This window comes from Streptopelia decaocto, assembly GCF_964273445.1.
Source record: "Streptopelia decaocto genome assembly, chromosome: 2".
Taxonomy (NCBI): Eukaryota; Metazoa; Chordata; class Aves; order Columbiformes; family Columbidae; genus Streptopelia; species Streptopelia decaocto.
Genome location: NC_138655.1, coordinates 89023814 through 89043616, shown reverse-complemented (window position 1 = coordinate 89043616; position 19803 = coordinate 89023814). Strand labels below are relative to the sequence as shown.

At 42.4% G+C, this 19803-nt stretch overlaps 1 protein-coding gene across 6 annotated transcripts; it reads right to left on the bottom strand.

Moving 5' to 3' along the window:
- On the bottom strand, nt 1-15321 carry NQO2 (N-ribosyldihydronicotinamide:quinone dehydrogenase 2). Of its 6 annotated transcripts, none has more exons than XM_082046878.1 (7): nt 15158-15321; nt 14566-14625; nt 12483-12647; nt 10091-10221; nt 6702-6815; nt 5626-5727; nt 1-4698 (listed from the first exon to the last, which is right to left on the bottom strand). In XM_082046878.1, the coding sequence occupies exons 2-7, from the start codon at nt 14570-14572 to the stop codon at nt 4525-4527; spliced, it is 693 nt and encodes a 230-aa protein (XP_081903004.1). In that variant the 5' UTR covers nt 14573-14625; nt 15158-15321; the 3' UTR covers nt 1-4524. The 6 variants fall into 6 exon arrangements, with proteins under 6 accessions (XP_081903004.1, XP_081903003.1, XP_081903000.1 ...); XM_082046877.1 differs by having other exon boundaries at nt 15182-15321; XM_082046874.1 differs by having other exon boundaries at nt 2-4698; nt 14566-14618; nt 15182-15321.
- Nucleotides 15322-19803: the final 4482 nt, after the last annotated feature.

Here is a 19803-nt window from a genome sequence, read left to right as displayed (position 1 = left end):
TATTATTATTTTTTTATTTTTTTTGTACATCAGTCTGCAACAAGCACTGTGACACAAATTCTTCATTAGGTGTTTGCTTTGTATGTTGTTTTGTGGAGAGTGTTCCTGTAAATATGTGAACACCAGCAGAGTATGACAGAAGCAACACAGCTATTGCAGGAGTAGACATTTCCATGACTTGCTTGTGTAATGATCAACTACTGCCACTATGCTAGAGGATCTAAAATGAGGCTGCTGAGATCTGAGGCTGTTGCTGTGGTCTAAGCTCTCCTTTTCCCCCAACGTTTGTAGTCAAAGATTCTTTTATAACTTTCACTTGAGTTTTGGAACTAAGGCTGGAGTAGCTCTCCTGGTTACTTTTTATAGTGACTCACCTAATTTGAAAGGAAACATTGTGGATCTTGGAGCTCGGTTTTCTTATGGATACATTAAGTATTTTAAACCCCTTAGAATGATGATACAATTACCCAGCATTAAAAATTGAGAGCTCCCTAAGCTTAAGTTTTTTGCATGCCTTTAGAGCATCTTCTAACGTGGTAGGACTTTTCTTAAAAAAAAAAAAAAAAAAAAGTTGTACGTGAATTATGCATGGTATTTATTATTGGCTGTTCGTCTCTTCAGCACAACCTTTTGATAACTTGTGTACTGCAAAGTATATTCCTCTGCAAGCAGGCAGCTAGCCTCCATGACATTGTTCTGTGAATCAAATATTAAACGAAAGAAATGTCTACACCTGCCTTTAAAAGTTAATTTTTTGAAACCTTGGATAAAAAGCACCTTACTGCAATAAATCAGTCTTGGTTTCTCTAGGCTATGAGGCTTCTTGATAACATAGTTCAGATAAGGATCTATTTGTTTCCCTGTGTTTTTCTGAAGTTGCAAGCAAATTGCGCTTGCCATTTCAGAATATGAAATGAAAGAAACTCAGTTATGATTTTTGGAACAAATTATCAGAGAAAAAGAACAGAGTGTTGCCTGAAAGTATGTTGGGAGGATGAGGACCACCAGCAACAAATCCCCGGACTAAGCGGAAGAGGAAAGCTTGTTGTCCTTATACCCTTCTCCCCAGCCTAAAATGCATGTACAAGCACCTCACCCAATCCTAGCTGTATTCTGGTGAAGTCAATGCTGTTTTGACAGATTGCATTGGCTTTTAGCATCATGTGATTTAGCGGGGCAATTGTTCTTCAGATCAAAATGGCTGTAACATTTCCAGTGCTACTGTGAAACTAACACTGCCACTTCCTTTCTCTTATTAACCACAGACCACTCTCTATTGCTTTTCTGCTTGGTAAAATTCTCCCTTGAGTTTCTGAAAGGCATGTGCTAGAACACACATGCACCTCGGCATCGTGTGCTGTATAGCAGGCACTGAAAGCATCTCAAGACAAGGACATTAACTCTCAGCTCAGCACCCAGTGTCCCTGCACAGTTGACTGGCTTCCAAAGCATTGCAAGAGCAGTGCCCTTCAGCAAATGTTTAATCTGTTGTGTCCACAGCTAAGATACAGCTCACAGCCCTGATTGCCTCTTCTCTGAACACAAGCAGAAGAGCTAGACCCCAAATAAAGTGACAAGGATTATGAGGCACATGGAACAATTTCAGTATGAGAACAGACTACACAGATGAGGACTGAGACTGACTCTAGAAAGTTACAGTTGAATAGTGGTTCTTAGTTTCCCCTCGCATCTTATACCCCCTTGTACAGTGGCTTTCAATTTGGAACAATATTCCTGAATAATTTGCTTTAGGAGGAGTTAAAACTTGGGGAGAGTGGTGATCTGACTGATAAAGTCTACTTGCATTTCCAAGAGGCTTTTGATGAAGTTTTCTATCTCTTTTTTAAGAAAACTAGGCAGATGGGGATAAGAAAGAAGGTCATGGCATGGAGATGTGTTTAAAAGATAAGACAGAGGGCAACAGTAAATGGTCAGCTCTCAGAACAGAGGGAGGTTACAAGTGCAGGGATTTGAGCTGTTGAAAATGATCTGGAAAAGCATATGAGCAATGAGGTTGAGAAAGTTTGCTGACAATACAGATTACTCAGAGGAGGGGGGACAAAGCAGATTGTGAAGCATTCTGGAAAAATTGTTGAGTGAGATGGGAAGTGAAATTCAAGTTATGTAAAAGGCTGCACACAAGGAAAATAATTATCCTAAATTCATATATGAAATAATGGCCCCTGAGCTGACTGTTACCACTGATGGCCAAGATTTAGGGTTACAACAGATGAAAACAGTACCTAAAGCAAATCGTATGTCAGAGATTATAAGGAAAGGCACAGAGAAAGTCATATGAATCCAAGAACCGTGGAATTGACTCTGTGTGTACTTCTGCTCTTCTCAGTAACAGGATAGTGAGACTGGAGGAGTTCAGTGAAGAGCAACAAGGGTGGCTAACAGCCAATGCCTTCTCTTGGAAGAACAACTGAGCAGGACAGGACTCCACGGCCTGGGCGGGAGATTATTTAGGGAGGAAGTGATGCACATCTACAAAACTCTAAGCACTCTGTAAAAGAAAAGATGGAACTGATCATTTACTGTTGACTGGGAGGAATAAAATGAAGCTACTGGGAGCCAGGTGCTTCACCTTCCCTGGGATCCCTCCCTGCTCCAATGCTTCATGCAAGGAAAAAGCTGAGCTGCTGAACTTTGCCAACAAATATTGTCTGCTTCAAGCTGGCATGAATTCAAGAGAAGACTGAACAAAATTCAGAGCAGAGATCCATATGGCTTAGTAAATACAGAGAAAACATATATAGCTCAGGAAATTTCCCAAGCTAAATATAGTTGGAGCCCATGACAGTATTCAGGGGAAGTGCTTGCTCTTCCTGGTCTATAGCCACTGTGGAGAAAGAAACTGAGGTTGGAGGATCCTTGTTCTGACCTAATACAGCCACTCTTGTATACTTAAATTACAAATATCCAATTCAATGCACACACTTAATGCTACCGTGTATGTGGGAACTAGTACATGTCTGCCAAATAGTGTTGAGAAGTGTATCTTCATCATACAGGTCAGTCTGAGATTCTTCAACAGTTAAACCCACTAATCTCTGCAGTTGATCCAATACAGTAACATTTGGTTTGACAGTTGCAACTTCTGCTTTCATATCTGTAATTTCCTTCTTTCTTGAATAGTCTGGTAACTGAACACCGTGATCATAAGGATGATTCCTCTCCTATACAATTTTAATATTTGCATTTGTCCTTCAATTTCTTTTGGGTAACTTAAAGTTAAGTCTTTTAGGCAAGAATCTGCTTTCCCCACAACTTACGTGTACAACATTTTCCATTATATTCCCTTTCACTTTCTCTTTCCTACTCAAGAGCAATTGAGCCAAAGCAAATTTCTTGCTTGTGTAACCTAAAGACTTTGACTCAGACACGCTGAAGCAGACATCTGCAACAGCTTAGGGCAGCACCGCTTCCAGGGGTCTGTCTCTCCTGCGGGTGGCCTCTTATCTCATACGGTGACAACAGGAACATGTGACTATTTCCTTGCAGTAGCAGTTCCCAGTCTGGTGTATCATCTTACCCTGCCCTCTCCAGAATATGAGCTCAGCATGTTTATTATCCAAATAGCCCTTAAAGAAATATAAGGGTGGGGCATGACAAGGCTGCTACAAGGAACGTATGGCAGGTGCATAGACTGTGTGCACAGGCCTAAGTGTCATTTGATGGTGATGCAGAAGACCGCTTCTTATTCAGGCCGTGTTCTTTTAATATCAAAGCCAGCTGTTAGGTTAGTTGATCAAAGCAAGAGATCTTGTAGCCAAGCAAGAAACCCACCCTTTGCCATATGCACAAAAAGGGTTAAGTGCTCACAAGCACTAAACTTCAAGGTAAAAATCACGGATGTTAAGAGTCAGACAGTCATTCTGTCCCACTAGATCCTGGCTCACAGAGAGATAGTGCTCCTGCACTGACTGCAGACTGCTGGTGCTGGGAATCTCCAAGGAAGCCCACCTACACTGATGCTGGAGGAGATGCACACAGCCCTCCAGACCTGAAAAGCAATATTGACTGCAGTGAAGGGAAAGGAAACAGATAGGACTCCTTTTTGTCTGTACTTAGGGTAACAAAAATAGAGAACTCCCTTCTATGTTAGGAAACTACATACTTTGCAAATGGGAGCTACATTCTGTATAGAAAGGCAATACATGCACATACTGGTATGGGATATTTTTATTTGTTTTCTTGCTTTTCTGTTATCTGTCATAACTTTAATATTGCTTTAATATATTTGTAAATACATGGAAAAGCCTAAGGCTGTCTACAAGGCTTTCCAGCTGTGTAAGTCACTGTGCAACTGTACATCCTTCTGTGTTATTTACAATCTGGCTTCATAGTTGAAGAGAAACCCTCAGGAATCAATGAAGATAAATGCTATATTGTCAGTTAAGCAGCTAGCTGTAGTACTTGAGATACCTACAGTTAGGAATTAGGATTCAGATATTGAGATAAAGCACAAAAAGAATGGAAAAAAAAATAATATTTTTTCTGTAGTTTTGTACCAGAACATTACTTGAAATACCACTCAGGAGAGCAGTTTATGGGTTCTTCGTTCCAAAGAGTCTTCAGACGCTGGGCCCAGGCAATCAGCATCTCCTTCCTCTCCTCCTCAGAGGCATACTCCGGGGCGAAGCAGATGTGAGGGGCAAGGACTTTGACACCACAAAAGTGCATGATTCCATGCTAGACTCAAAGCAAAGAAAGAAACACTTCAGGAAGTAGTCTCGCACTTTGAGTTCAGTAATGCAGAAGGTTCAAATCTGAAACTGTTTCTCTGACTCAGTATAAGGCAGGTTTTCTAAACCTGTGCATTCATCAGGAGAAAGGAAATAAATTGCAAGAGTTCATTACCTATCCTGGCAGTCAGTATTGAAGGCTAGGCATTAAGCAGAATGACATATAATACACCAAAAAATAAGGTCAACTTCCATTTATTCTGCTCTCTGGAATTTATTTTAAAGTGCTATTAAACCCACAGAACTGTTCTCTTCAGCTGCTGTATGCTATTAAATTTGCAAGGATCAGTGACAGCCTGAAGTTCATTGTACTGTTTGCATTTCCACAGATTGCTCCTGAACTGCAGTGTATTTCTTATCTACTTAGAAGTATTTCTTTAACCTTTTGCCTCTGGTTTAGCTAAATGATTCCAAATGAAGGCTAGTGCCTTTCAAATCAGCTCCACTTGCCATTTTCCTTCTGTGTATTTCGGATAAAAGGGTAGCAATAAGAAAAAATGTGCTATCTTCCGTATGCTGATCATTAATGCCAGGGTGGTGTGTGACTCCTTCCTGTCCCGCATCCTACGTGAATAAGGTAGCTACAAGGAAAAGAAATCCTGCATTCTAGGGCTAAAGGAAATCCTATAACAACAAAGAAACTTAAAAGGCTGACAATATAACCTTTCTCGAGATTCCAATCTGGAGGAAGGGGCACAAAACAACTTCAATAATCTGTGGACTTGTAAAGTTGTCTCAGGACTTTAGGGCCAAATGTATAACCTGCAGATGTTTGGAACTGACGATACTTGCTTATTATATTTCATATAAAATGAACAATAATACAACTGTTAATGTGAGTAATACAAGGCAAACAAATGTACATATATTGTACCTGCATGGGCCACAGGAGATAGCGAATATCACCACTGATACCACCTTTTGCATAACTCTCTTTTCTTCCTCCAGTGGTGAAAGAAAACAGGGCTAATTTGTTCTAGAATTAAGAAAGCAGCACTAGAGTTAGGCATGTTTAAAGAAGAGTGGTTGTATAGTTCAAGGGATATTCAGGGGAACCTGGACAGTATAAACTTATAGAGGAGGTGGTGTACTCCTCTTTCCCAGACCTGATGCGTAGTGGCAGCTATGAGGCAAAGATTGATGGCATACAACTAGACAGTGCGCTCTGTGTCAGAGCTTTGGGCATACACAGGTTAAAATGAAAAGGAATTACATGTCTGACATGTTCTCCCCTATGAAATATTTAGAAAACTGTGGCTGGAAAGCACTCTGTTACGGAGAATATCTTCATTCCTGTCCTTTCTGAATGCAGTAATTGAATGAAACCCATCCCACTGCAAACTTGGACTTGCTTGTCACTTGCCAAAGAATAATTTGAGAACAAATTATTCCTCAGGTGCTTTAAAACCCAGTTCAGAACATCTGCTTCTGTAACTATGGCATTAGTTACAGGCTTGTGCTCAGCATCTATCCTCTCAGTTTTAGCTTCCATGATTGAAGTAACATTTTTTTCTGGCATGACTTGGTGCAGTATCCAAACTGCCTTGAGCCTGCACTCAGCATGCAGCTATGACCATTGGGGATTAATCCTGTTCATTTCAGCAGGGCAGCCATTTCTGAAATTTAAACAAACTGAAATATTCGGAATTGTTAAGAAGATCAGAAATTACATGCCAGCCCAGTGTACCCCGATACACCTTCCAAATTATAAAGCCTATTTTCTAGGCCAACTAAAAATCTCCAGGAGATTGCTTAAATCTTTAGGAACCAGTGCATCCTCCTTATTGTATCACCTTTCAGACAGTTTTAACAAACCAGAAAGTTACTCAACCTGTTACCAAAGCATTCCTTCAGGAGACCATAAAAAGCAAGCTCTAAACAAATATAACAGAAAAGAAAAACCAATATCCTCAAGAGCATTGTCCACATCTTGATCTTAATAAAACGTACCTTGAGCAAACCAGAATCGTAGCAGTTTGGAAATTCATAAGCAAATCCTTGGACCAAGACTCTGTCCATCCAGCCCTTCATGATTGCTGGCATGCTGAACCAATACAAGGGAAACTAGGCAAAAAGTAAATTACCTTGTTAGCACAGAGGGTCTGGGCCAGCCTTAGGCCTGGCCTATAGGCCAAATCCTGTTCTCTGAATCTGTTCAGATATTGTACAGGCCTTCTACCAGCTCTCTGTCAGGAGAGGCTTTAACTATGGTTGGCAAAAATAACTGAAGTGCTGTTTGTGGTTGTCTCAGGTACATACCTGGGCATCTGTAGCACACTGATGCCATGGTGAATGCAAGGGATTCTACACAAATTAAAGTTAGAATATGATGAAACAAGAAGGAGTCATTTAATTCAAAATTAAGACTCCAGAGAATTGTGTCTCCTATTGCTGAAATGCAAAAGGAACATGTGATCTAATGGATGATCTGACCAAAATGCACACGGAGAGCCTTTTTACCAGGACTGACATCTGGTGATTAGTTCTGATCTGACAGCCTGCTGACAAATGCCATAGGATCTTATGAAAAACTTACCTTCACACCCTGCTGACATGATGACCCTGAATTACTTCATCAAGAAGAAAACAGCTTCTTTAGCAGTAGGACCCTGTGTTTCTAGATCCTTCTGTTAATCCATGGGACTACAGCCTACCTATTGTGTCTTACTTGCATTATCCTGAATGCTTTATGGAATCTTACATTTGTACACATTGCAGCATAGGAGAAGAAATTCTGTAGAAGCGTATCTATGTGTGGCTTAATTCAAGGTGGAAAAAATGTAGAAACTGGGCAACAACAACAACTCTAAAAGTGGTGAGTTTAGTCTAGTAAATTTTAAATTACTTTATGGTTTCTTTCAGAGGATTTTTCCTTCTTTTCTGCACCAGAACATACTCAACTCTTGATAGCATTCTGCAGACAGAAAGTAGAAAGCAACCACTTCCTTCAGGGGATGTTTTACTATACTTATCTCAGAAGCAATAGTGTAAAATGTTGAAGACTTACAGTGAAATGCTCAATTGAGGTATGGTCATATCGTAAATATCATCTAGAATAAGACAGTGGAATAAACACAGGCTATGCCTGAGGCCAACAGGCACAACAGGTACACAAAAAATGTGGGGCTCTTATTGCCTTACACAGTATTTCTGGGCCTCAGGGACACCAAGGACAGACCTGGCACAGTGGTGAGCGGAGATGGGGTGTGACACCAGTCAGCAAGTCCACATAGTGCTTTTGTGATTTGTCAATAAGCAACAGTCTGGTTGCAGAAGCCCAGATTCCCTGAGCCCGCTGGCTGGTCCCAGCTGCTCACCCAGACACTAAGCCTTGTCCTGCTGGCCTGTCTGACATCCATGGTCATGTACATCTTTGCGCATCCAGATATTAAGTTAGGCCCAGTGCTGGTGAATTAGTGGATCACAGTATCACAGTATGTTTGGGATTGGAAGGGACCTCAAAAGATCATCTAGTCCAATCCCCCTGCTGGAGCAGGAATGCCTAGGTGAGGTTGCACAGGAACATTTCCAGGCGGGTTTGGAATGTCTCCAGAGAAGGAGACTCCACAACCCCCCTGGGCAGCCTGTTCCAGTGCTCTGTCACCCTTACTCAGAAGAAGTTTTTTCTCAAATTTAAGTGGAACCTCTTGTGTTCCAGCTTGATCCCATTACCCCTTGTCCTATCATTGTTTGCCACCGAGAAGAGCCTGGCTTCATCCTCATGGCACTCACCCTTTATATATTTATAAACATTAATAAGGTCACCCCTCAGTCTCCTCTTCTCCAAACTAAAGAGACCCAGCTCCCTCAGCCTTTCTTCATAAGGGAGGTGCTCCACTCCCTTAATCATCTTTGTTGCCCTATGCTGGACTCTCTCCAGCAGCTCCCTGTCCTTGAACTGAGGGGCCCAGAACTGGAGAGAATATTCCAGATGTGGTCTCACCAGGGCGGAGTAGAGGGGAAGGAGGACCTCTCTCGATCTACTAACCACCCCCCTTGTAATACCCCAGGATGACATTGGCCTTCCTGGCCACAAGGGCACAGTGCTGGCTCATGGTCATCCTGCTGTCCACCAGGACCCCCAGGTCCCTTTCCCCTACACTACTCTCTAATATGTAATTTCCCAACCTATACTGGAACCTGGGGTTGTTCCTGCCCAGATGCAGGACTCTACACTTTCCCTTGTTATATTTCATTAGATTTTTCCCCGCCCAACTCTCTAGCCTGTCCAGGTCCCGCTGGATGGCAGCACAGCCTTCTGGCGTGTCAGCCACTCCTCCCAGCTTAGTGTCATCAGCAAACTTGCTGATAGTACACTCTATTCCCTTGTCCAAATCCTTAATGAATATATTGAATAATATTGGCCCCAGTACTGACCCCTGAGGCACTCCACTAGATACAGGCCTCCAACTAGACTCCGCACCATTGACTACCACTCTCTGGCTTCTCTCCTTAAGCCAGTTTGCAACCCACCTCACTACTCTATTGTCTAGACCACACCTCCTCAACTTAGCTGTGAAGATGCTGTGGGAGACTGTGTCAAAGGCTTTACTGAAGTCAAGGTAGACCATATCCACCGCTCTGCCATCAATCTGCTGTTGTAATGACCTGGACAACTATACTTACTACTGATCTGTATTTATTACTGTACCATTACTTAGAGAATTGTTTATTCCTAAAGCTGTTGGTCTGGTGTCTTTCACCATAGCCCATACTTATAACTTGGTGGGGCCTACTTAAGCCCTTACATGCATCTCTGTGCGTAGATCTGTGTTTGATTTGCATGATCTCCAAGACGAAGGGACAGTATGGGGCTGCCTGATAACATGGCAGGGTTCTCATATCGAGAATTATAGTATTATTTTTCATTCAATACTTTCTGGTCTGAGTTGCTCAATGCAATCATTTTGGAGTGCAGGTAGCATGAAGACCAGTCTTCACAAAACCTGTGCAATCAGACTACTTTTGAATATTAACTTTAAAGTGAAGCACAGCTGTGAATTTCACTGAAGTATTGTAAGGTTCTAATTTCAGATGTCTTCCTACTCCCCAAAAAGGCCAGTTTGGAGCCATTATTTGTGTGAAAAATTCATACTGGGCTACCATGAATAATGCTCATGCATGATCTGATATTTTCTGAAGTCCACATCATAGCAGAAAAACCTGACACCTTGAAATTGCTACACTGGATACAGACCATTTTGTGTTGATGATAGAGCTACTCTTTACTTTGGCTAGATTCAATGTTCCTAATCTATAATCTCACTTACTATTGCTTTTCTTTTGTTCAACCCTGTAAATTACAACTAAAGTCTTCTAATTTGATTTAAAATAATGACCTGAAAAATCAGTAAGTCTGCTTCTTGCACCTTCTTTTGCTCTTCAATCAGATCATTGGACAAACCTCCTCTCTTGTAAGCTTCCCATGCCTCCACACCATAATTGAACTCTTCTGAGTTGTGCAAGCAACCTGTGGGTAGAAGTGAACAGTCATTACTTGTCCTGTTTCTGGTATTGTAGCCAAACAATAATTAAATATATGTTGCAATCTACAGTTCTAAATTGAGTTTAAATTGAGTTACTGCTTTCCATTTTTCCTCACTTTTGTTTGTGGGTTTTTTTTTTTGGTTTGTGTGTGGTTTTTGTTTTGTTTTGTTTTTTGTGGCTTTTAAGCTTCATCACAGCTGATGGTGATTTGGTTTCAAACTGGAGATGAATGTAGTGTCTCAGAGTACTAAAACTTTTGCCTTTCTTTAACAACATATGAAGTGCAATAAGAGGACCTAATCTTGGTTCTAGACTCCGGTGATGCCGGTGGATGATTTAAGAGGATTTAAGACAATGTTGCTAATTACTCTGCCTCTGCATTAGAGATTAGTGAAACCACCGCACAGTTGCAAGCACTATGTAGCTGCTTTTCAGCTTCCATAACTGGGAAACTCAGCAGGGGCTGGGGAACAAGTATGGCCCAGCTCTGCTGACTCCACTACAGTTGGGTGAGCTCATTCAAGTATGTCTGACTAAGATATATATTCGTTCTGCTGATTCAACTAGTTGATCATTAATCTCTAGCAGAAGAGAGAGGCAGCCTCATGAACTAAACTCCAGCAAGTCACAGCACGGTATCTGAAGGCACTTCTCACAACAACCCCAGGCAGCGCTACAGGCTTGGGGAAGAGTGATTGGAAAGCTGCCTGGGGGGAAAAGGATCTGGGGAAGTTGATTGACAGCTGGCTGAATATGAGCCAGCAGTGTGCCCAGGTGGCCAAAAAGGCCAACAGCATCCTGGCTTGTATCAGGAATAGTGCGGCCAGCAGGACTAGAGAAGTGATGGTGCCACTGTACTCAGCACTGGTGAGGCCCCACCTCGAATCCTGAGTTCAGTCTTGGGCCCCTCACAACAAGAAAGACATTGATGTGCTGGAGAGAGTTCAGAGGAGGGTGATGAGGCTAGTGAGGGGCCTGGAGCACAAGTCTGATGAGAAGCAGCTGAGGGAACTGCGGCTGTTCAGCCTGGAGAAAAGGAGGCTGAGGGGAGACCTGATCGCTGTCTACAACTACCTGAAAGGAGGTTGTAGCACGGAGGGTGTTGGTCTCTTCTCTTGAGTGGCAAGTGACAGGATGAGAGGAAATGGCCTCAAGTTGTGACAGGGGAGGTTTAGACTGGATATTAGGAAAATTTTCTTGACAGAAAGGGTTGTCAGGCATTGGAACAGGCTGCCCAGGGAAGTGGTGGAGTGGCCATCCCTGGAGGTGTTCAAAAGATGTGTAGATGAGGTTCTTAGGGACATGGTTTAGAGGTGGACTTGGCAGTGCTAGATTAACAGTTGGACTTTACTATCTTGAAGTTCTTTTCCAACCAAAATGATTCTATGACTTCAGAGAACGCATGTGGACACATCCTAATGCATTTTTCCCTCTCAGTAATGTCACTATGAGCCAAGGCCCATATTTAGGAGTGGGTTTTTAGAACTGCTTATGTCTGGTCATTAATAGGATTCTTCCCGGTTTTGCCAGTGCTTGCACTGGACCTGTGTTATTTCTGTTTGATTCTTGTTTTAAAGAAGGAGTTTCAGCTGCCTCAGACTACGTTATGGCTTTTTGTTTCCTAACCTCGAAAAATATTGTGGCTAAATCCTAGTAAGAGCATAGTGAAAATATCACATAAGTCTAACAAGAGCATCATTGTTTTTCTCAAGTCTTAACTGCATCATCTAGTCATTTTTAGTAATCATATACTACCAAGGAATTTGGAGGTGCCAAGACAACTCAAAAGCCTGAGCACTTAAGTGCCTGGAGCAAACTTGCAGAAAGTATTTGTAATGTTCGTAAGAAAGGGTGGCTCTTTGAACATCTTTGCAGTTGATTGCAAATACTGTAAAAATAATATTTTCCCTCATTCAGTTTAGTCTAAAGGCAAAACACTGTTTTACAGTTCTGTACCATACAGATATTTCATTTTTTCTGATTGAGGGGCCATTTCTAGTGACCAGATTTATTTAAATAAAGATAATACTTGTTGGGTTCCTACACTGAAATGTCTTAGTTAATGCTAACAGAAAATAAAAAGCTCGGTTTGTTAGTTGAGAGATATTTGTACAAAATAGTATCAACTGTTTTTTGGAGTAGACTTAACAGCATGCTTCTACATTGTTAGTGTGGCAGGATAAACAAGGTGAAAGTTTGTCTCATCATTATTGTTGAAAAAAAGTGTATTTTGGTTAGTCTCACCAACAATATCATTTCTTGTGGCTCTTGGCTCAAACTGCATTGCATACAAATCAGACACTGTGACACTGCAGCCCTGCTTGCTCAATTCTTCCACAGCAATGGTCTTCAAAGATCCATTGAAGGACTTGGGCTCTTGGTGTGCATAGACTATCAAGACCTTTTTCCCTGGGAGCAGAAAGAAAATCAGAAGATACCTTTGAGTATAGCAGGCAGATACAAAAGAGTGTGTGGAGCTGGGGCCTGGTCCTTCATTTTTCTGTAGTGTGTCTTCCAAGCAGCGCAAAACTAGTGAAAACAGAATGGCAGTGGCAGCATTTGACTCCTGCTTGGAAGCAATGAGTGACTCTTGAGGAACTAATCAGTAAATGCCCCCAGCCCAGCAATTTTGTGCTACACTGGGCTTTTCCAGGTGGAACTTGGTGGACAGTGGGTGCGTTTCCATAGCAGGTTACACTGCCCTACATCAGCACAAGCCAGTCGCGTCTCTTGAGTCAGAATTTGTGTTCATCTGATCCCACTCCTCCCAAAAAAAACCTCACCCAACAAGAGAAAAAAAAAAGTTGTTGGCTGGTTTAGCTCCCTAGGCTGGGTCTGATAAGCAACAGCACAAGCATGAGGGGCAAGCTGGGATCAAAGCACTGCCAGCTTAGGTTCCCTCAAACCTGAGAGCTCAGAGCATCTTCCTACTGCAACGTGGGATCCCCCCATCTTGCAGTTCAGTGCTGCACGAGTGACATCAGATATTTAACATGCCATTATGCCACTTCTGCATCATCACAGCAACTTCAACAGAAAGCAACATGATTTTTTTCTTAGATGTGAGAGTGAGCTGTCTAGTGTATCTCAAAATGCTGACAAAATGGATTTAAGGTAAGTTGAGCAGCAAGATGGATGTGTTGGAGTCTGTGGGGGACTACGGTGGGTTCGTGCATTCCTTGATGGAGGGCATGGGAACAGAAAGTAGCCTTGAAGATATTAAGGCCTACCCATGAGAAAGGTAAAGGAGTACCCAGAGATATTAAGGTGTACCCCTGAGAGAGAAGGGAGTAAAAGAGTAACATGGATAAAAGCAAAATTAGCCAATGAGATGTTATTACTGCAACTTGTAACTAATAGCAAAAAGACACTTGAGCTGGTAAAGACTATATAAAAAGGTGTTTGTGTCAATAAGAGACTGCTGTTTGTACTTAAGAACTTGGTCTACGTTGTTTGTCGATCTCAACCACGACAGCGGTGAAGCTTCTTAAACTGATGTAGCAACATGTATCAGAGTTTATTTGTTCAAGATTTTACTGTACATAGGCCATACAATTTTAAGATTTCTCTAGAAAATCATTCACTGCTGAACACCAAGGAAAGACAAAATACTTTCATGGAGTAGTAATTATTTATACATAAATGTTGCAGAGAAGGAAATTTCCAGAGATTATTGAAAATTACTGGATCTGCACAACATGCAGCTCTTGGTTCCTAACTGCCAAGACAAAAACTCAGGCATCTCCTGAGTTCAGCTTCTCCAGGAGACACAGAAGCTGTAGGGCCCAGAGCGCCACCAGGGTGACAGGTAAGTTTAAGGTATCAGAGATAATTAACAGAATGAGGGCTAAAGAATTAAAGAAACCACACTTCATTTTTTTTTTTTAACCTAAATTATAAAGGGTGATTATTTCTTTAGTGTGCATAGCATTCACGAAACAAGTTTTCCCAAAAGACTATTACAATTTGTCATCAAGCGTATAAACTATTTAAACCCCTGCTCCATAACTTATTCTGGAATATCAAGACCAGTTAATGCTGCTGTTCTGTTTGCTCTCAGCAAATAAGCAGTTAAGTGGGTGGAGATGATACATGCTCACAGATAGGATAAGATAAATTCTGTGAGCTGCTGACTAGTTTCATATCGATGGAGCTGAGGGCACTCAGACACAGTGTTCAGGGACTGAAGTTTGGAAAGGCATCATTTACTGAAGTAATTTCAGTCATTTAGAAAGTAAAACCTTAGTATGTATACTTTACAGATATGTTCTATACTAGCATGCCCAGGCCTGAAGTGAATAGCATTTTTATTAGTATTTGTTCTTACCTGCCATTCTCCAGAAGCACTTCGTAGCTCCTGTCCTGAGAATCTGATACAGCCTGTAAACTCAAATGGCAAATTTGCTTATATGAGAAACATCAGGAAAAGGTACCCGGAAATTCGGTGTTTCAGTAGAAAATGTGCCACTCCGTGCGGAGATGAATGGGCTGCGAGGGGCAAACACTGTGTGAGTGCCTGTGTATGTGTACATACACACCCCTACAGAGGCGTGCGCTGCAGAAGCCGTCGGAGGAGGCTGTGCCGGCCCGGGGGCGGTGTCTGGGGGTGACCCGCGACGGCCGGGCGAGGCGAACCCCTCCGGCCGCCCCACGCCCGCCTTCCCCGGCTGTGGGAGCGTCCAGCCTGGGCTCCACCCGCCGCGCCGGACCAGCGCGGCTGCCGCACACCCGCTGCGCCCCTGCCCTGAACCGAACCCATCGCACCGACCCCCAGAGAAACAGCCGAGCGCTGCTCCTGTTTTTCTGACCACTCTCTCGAAGCCGGTTTCGAAACCACTCCGGCCCCTAGGGCAAGCGGTGGCGCTGCCCCGCAGCTCACCGCCGGCCGTGCCGCTCGCCCAGGCAGGGCCGGAACTCACCCCCCGCGGCCCGGGTGCTTTTACCTGCTACCCGCGTCCCCGCGTAGCCTTGCGGCGGAGTTGGGAGCGCTCCAACCGGCGGCCTCGCTGCCCGCCCGGCCCGGTCCGGCCCCAGGGGCTGCTCCGGCGGGGGCGGGGACCGGGTCGGCACCGCCCGCTTTGCGGCTCCGTTAGAGACCGTTCGGTGCGCGCCACCCGCTGCTCTTACTACACGTGGTAACTAATATAGTTTATTACACAGTTACTGGCGCTTCTTTGTAACGGTTGCTGCTCCTCTCAGAGTGTCGGGTCATCGATGGGTACCTTTCTGGCTCCTTGAAGCATTTGGTGGGTCCTCACCCATCTACTAGGGGCTGAGTACCATCAGTCGCAGAATCACAGAATGTTAGGGATTGGAAGGGACCTCGAAAGATCATCTAGTCCAATCCCCCCACCGGAGCAGGAACACCTAGATGAGGTTACACAGTAAGACATCCAGGTGTGTTTTGAATGTCTCCAGAGAAGGAGACCACAACCTCCCTGGGCAGCCCGTTCCAGTGCTGGTTTTGAAATGCAGAATCCAAAGTGGAAATCAGGTGACTGGGCCAACAACCTGGGAAATAAATGGCAGAGCTACTTGTGTCCTCTTGCAGTGGGGTGAGCAGAAAACCTCTGTGCAAAACTCGCAACTTCTGCATTTTTCACCTGCTGCCCTCTATGCTGTCAGGGTCAGGGGAGATGCACACCCCTCAGCTGTCTCCCCTGGCACAAGGTGGCAGACATGGTGCTGCAGGCACTGGGGACAGCCCTTTCTGGAAATGGGCAGCAACAGCACCAGAAACCAAGGCTACAGCTGTCACCAACATATGAGTATGAAACATGAGCCCAAATTCTGCTTGGCTGCACTTCCCGGGCTGTGTGGGAAGCATAATGATAAAGAACTGGACTGGGACTACAGAAACCCAGATTCCTCTGGTAGGATGTTTGTTTTGTTTTGTTTTGTTTTCCGTGCCTTCTGGTAACAGAAATAATGAGACCTCCTGACAAAACAGGCAGTATTTAAACACTTGAGGGCTACTGATACTAGTATAGTGCTAGCAAGTAGAATTCACTTTTGTGAAACCTGGGCTAAAACTAGGAAAGATGCTGAAATGGACGTAGCCCAAAGACTTTGAGTTATATTGTTGTTTTATTTGAGCTGTTTTTTTATGGCTCATACAAATTACCAAGCCAAAAGCATGTGTTTTCCTTTATTTTTTCCCCCATGTGTAAGGACTATGGTAATACATGGAAAACTAAAGGAAAAATGCTAGTAGTTTATATACTGCACCAAGGTAATATAGTCTGACAGGCTATGTAACATGATACCTCACAGAAACAGTTTAAAAAATTACACTGTCCCTGCTAAATTTTCTCCATTCAAGACTCACTAAATATTAGGGTATTTCCAAGGGGTCCAAAGCTTTCTCTGGGTGGGAGCCAATGCATGCTCAGTGTTATATTAACATGGAGTATCAGAAACACTCCTGGATTCCCATGCAGGTTTTGACATAGCTCCTGGACTCAAAAGTATCTTGTTCTCTTCCAGAGGTTTGATGTAAAGGGTATATGTGTAAAGTAAACGGCTGATTTTCTCTTGAAGCATGGAATATTTTAGTCCTCTCCAATATATATTGTTATCATATATATATATGATTAATGTTAACAACATTTGAAAATGTATACCTGAATATAAAAACAGCATTAGAAAGGGAGTGTATTTTTGTGGAGGAAGGACTTCAGAGAGCACATTAATTATGCACCAGATGGACAGACAATATATTTCTCTATATAAGATTGACAGCAGTGATCTTGCTGTGGAGGTGACACTCCCACCCCCTATTTTTGAATAGGATTGTAAAAGTTTACAGGATTAGTTCGTGTGTTAATTCCAAATATATCCTGAAGTATCTTTTTCTCAGTTATTGTCAGAATGACCTCTAATAATTTTACAAAATTTAAAAAAATTCCGTTCATGTTTATCTTTGGCCAAGGCTCATTACAAAGATTGCAGCAGCTACATTCAGCAAGTTCTTAGCAATCTTGTGAGGACCCATCATTTTTCCAGAGCTCTTAAGAGAGTTCTTTATGAAACTCAAATTTCATAGTTTTAGGAATCCAATTATTTTTGCTGTTTGGGCAACTGAATGGGACAGAATGAAGTTTTTTGTAGCCTCCTCCTCCTCCCTTTTCTGCTTCCCCTGTCTCCTTTAAAGTTTATTAGCACTCAGGAAAGCATTGCAGTATCTCAAACATCTTCTGAGATTTTAATTTTGCAGGTTGGGAATGTTCCTTATTATCCTTACACACACACCCACCTACCATTGCATTTGATATCCTTCTCGCATTTGATATCCTTCTCTCTAGTTCTACTTTGCAATAAGAAAAGTTTTGGGGTTTGTTGGTTTGTTTGTTCTATTTTTTTTTTTTTAAATAAGATTTATTCTGTCTAAGGACTTAATTGTTACTTAACAGTGAAAAAAGTAGCTGTGGCTAAACTGGGAGAAAATTCTCCTGTTGCTGTCAGCCATTCATGATCATTGACTGTGTGAGCCAGACTTTATAGGAAGTTTGGATGTTTACAGTTTCTCTTGCTTTTGATTGACACAAACTGTAACACAAGAAAAAGAACAGAAGAAAATGAAAATTCTGATAGTGATTCAGACCAAGGGTCTGTTCAACCCCGCTGACAAGTAGATGTGTGGGAAAGAGTAAGCTCAGGTAAGCACGTGTGATATGGATCCCAGTGCTCTCAGCCTGCAGCTGTCTTCAGCTCAAGTCTGGGCATGTTGTTTATATATAATAGTAACCTCCACTTTACCTCTCTGTCAAGCATGTTCTCCAATCTCCTTGTGAATCTGTGTCAATCCCCTAAATATGCGCGCCCCCCCCCCCCTTTTTTTTTTTTTTTGCTTTGCATCTGGTTCCTATCAGCTTCATTTGATGTTCTTTAGTTCTCACACTGGGAGCAACAGTGAAGTATTAGTCCCTGCTCATCCCCTCTGCCCATTGGTGATTTTGTGGACCTGTATCGTGTGCCTCCTGAGTCACCTCTTTTCTGAAGTGCAGGGTGTTCTTCAAGTGGTCTTTGTTCAGAAACTGCTCTGTACTTTGACTCATGCCTAGTGTTCTTCTCTGCCCTTTTCCAGTTCTGCTGTATCATCTCTTGAAGTGAGGGAACCAGATCTACATATAATATTCACAGTATAGATGAACCTTGTATTTACCCAGTGGTATAATGATTTTGTGCTTTGTGATCCTAATAATTCGTACTGTAAACTTAGCTTTTTTGACCTCTATTGAGTGTTCAGCTGATGTCTGTGTGGAATTATCTGTCATAATTAGAAGATTTTACTCCTGTGTGGTGGAAGTTGGCTCAGAGGCCTCTGTTTTAGATGTGAGGCCAGGTTGGTTTGTTCCTCTCCCATTTGCATCTCTTAAGATTCAAAGAGACTAAAAATAACTTTAAATTGCCCGGCCTCCTGAGCGGTGTCCAGAACACTGTGCTAATCTTAGTTCCCATATAGGTTAGAAACAACCCTCACGCTCTGTGAATGATTCACCTGGAGGAGGAATTTGGCTCAAGTTGGTAGCTTAAATACTGTTCTTCAGATACATTTTAGATACACTTCTGTACTCTTACCCAAACTACTTTTGATTTGTAGCCCCAAACCCTCTAGTGAAGATAAATAACTTCCCCCCCTGCCTCAAGAAACTAATCAAGGATCATGCTTTTCTTTTGATTTTTATTGGGGCAAGGGGTTGGATACATAGCTGAGGAGGACAGAGATACTTGCCAAGTACTGGTTAAGAAAATCTCTTTGCTAGTAACAAGGCGTATTTGATGGCTTGCTTCTGTCCTCTAGTGAAATTCAGTATCTTGCAAAATTGGAAAGAACATATAACTAAAAAGGGAGAGAATTGTTCATATCAAACTTTATATCAAAAGTTGATTTGTCATTCTCTTCCCTGGGATGGAGACAAATTTCACTGACTTCATCCTGTCCTTTCCTGTGCTTAGATGTAGGGTCATGCTGTCTGCAAGCTCTTCCTTTCTTCTTCCTTCACTAGCTGACAGGTAGGATGTCAATTTGGATTGCCTTGGGCTGCCAAATGATATTCTGGAAGCCAGACACATTTCTATCTGCAGTTAATTTTATTCCTAAATATTTTACGCTTCTTTAAACTAGCTGTTATGTGTAATGAGCCCATTAATACTTTCTTAAACTGTTACCAGTCTCATGAGCAATCACTGATTTTAAGCTACTCAGTCATATTCTGCACACAAACAAAGCTCCATTTTAAAATCCTCTCTGTTTTACCAAGAAGCTTTTGTATTCTATTTTCAGTAATAAATATCTACTCTTAATATTGCTCTGAAGTTATTGAGTTTAGTAATTAAAAATGTCCATTATCATAAGGTGCATATAACTCAGCCCAGAACCAGCTCAGTGACCTGGAATACTTGTCCAGTGGCTGTGCTTTCAGAGAACTAAACTTCCTGAACCTGTGACAGTCCCTGTAAACAGTGACAGGACGTCAAAGCATTGTCATTGCTTTAGGAAGGCCACTTCAAAGATGCTGTAGTGGTGCAAATGTTATGACACAGGGGATTACAGTCAAGAATA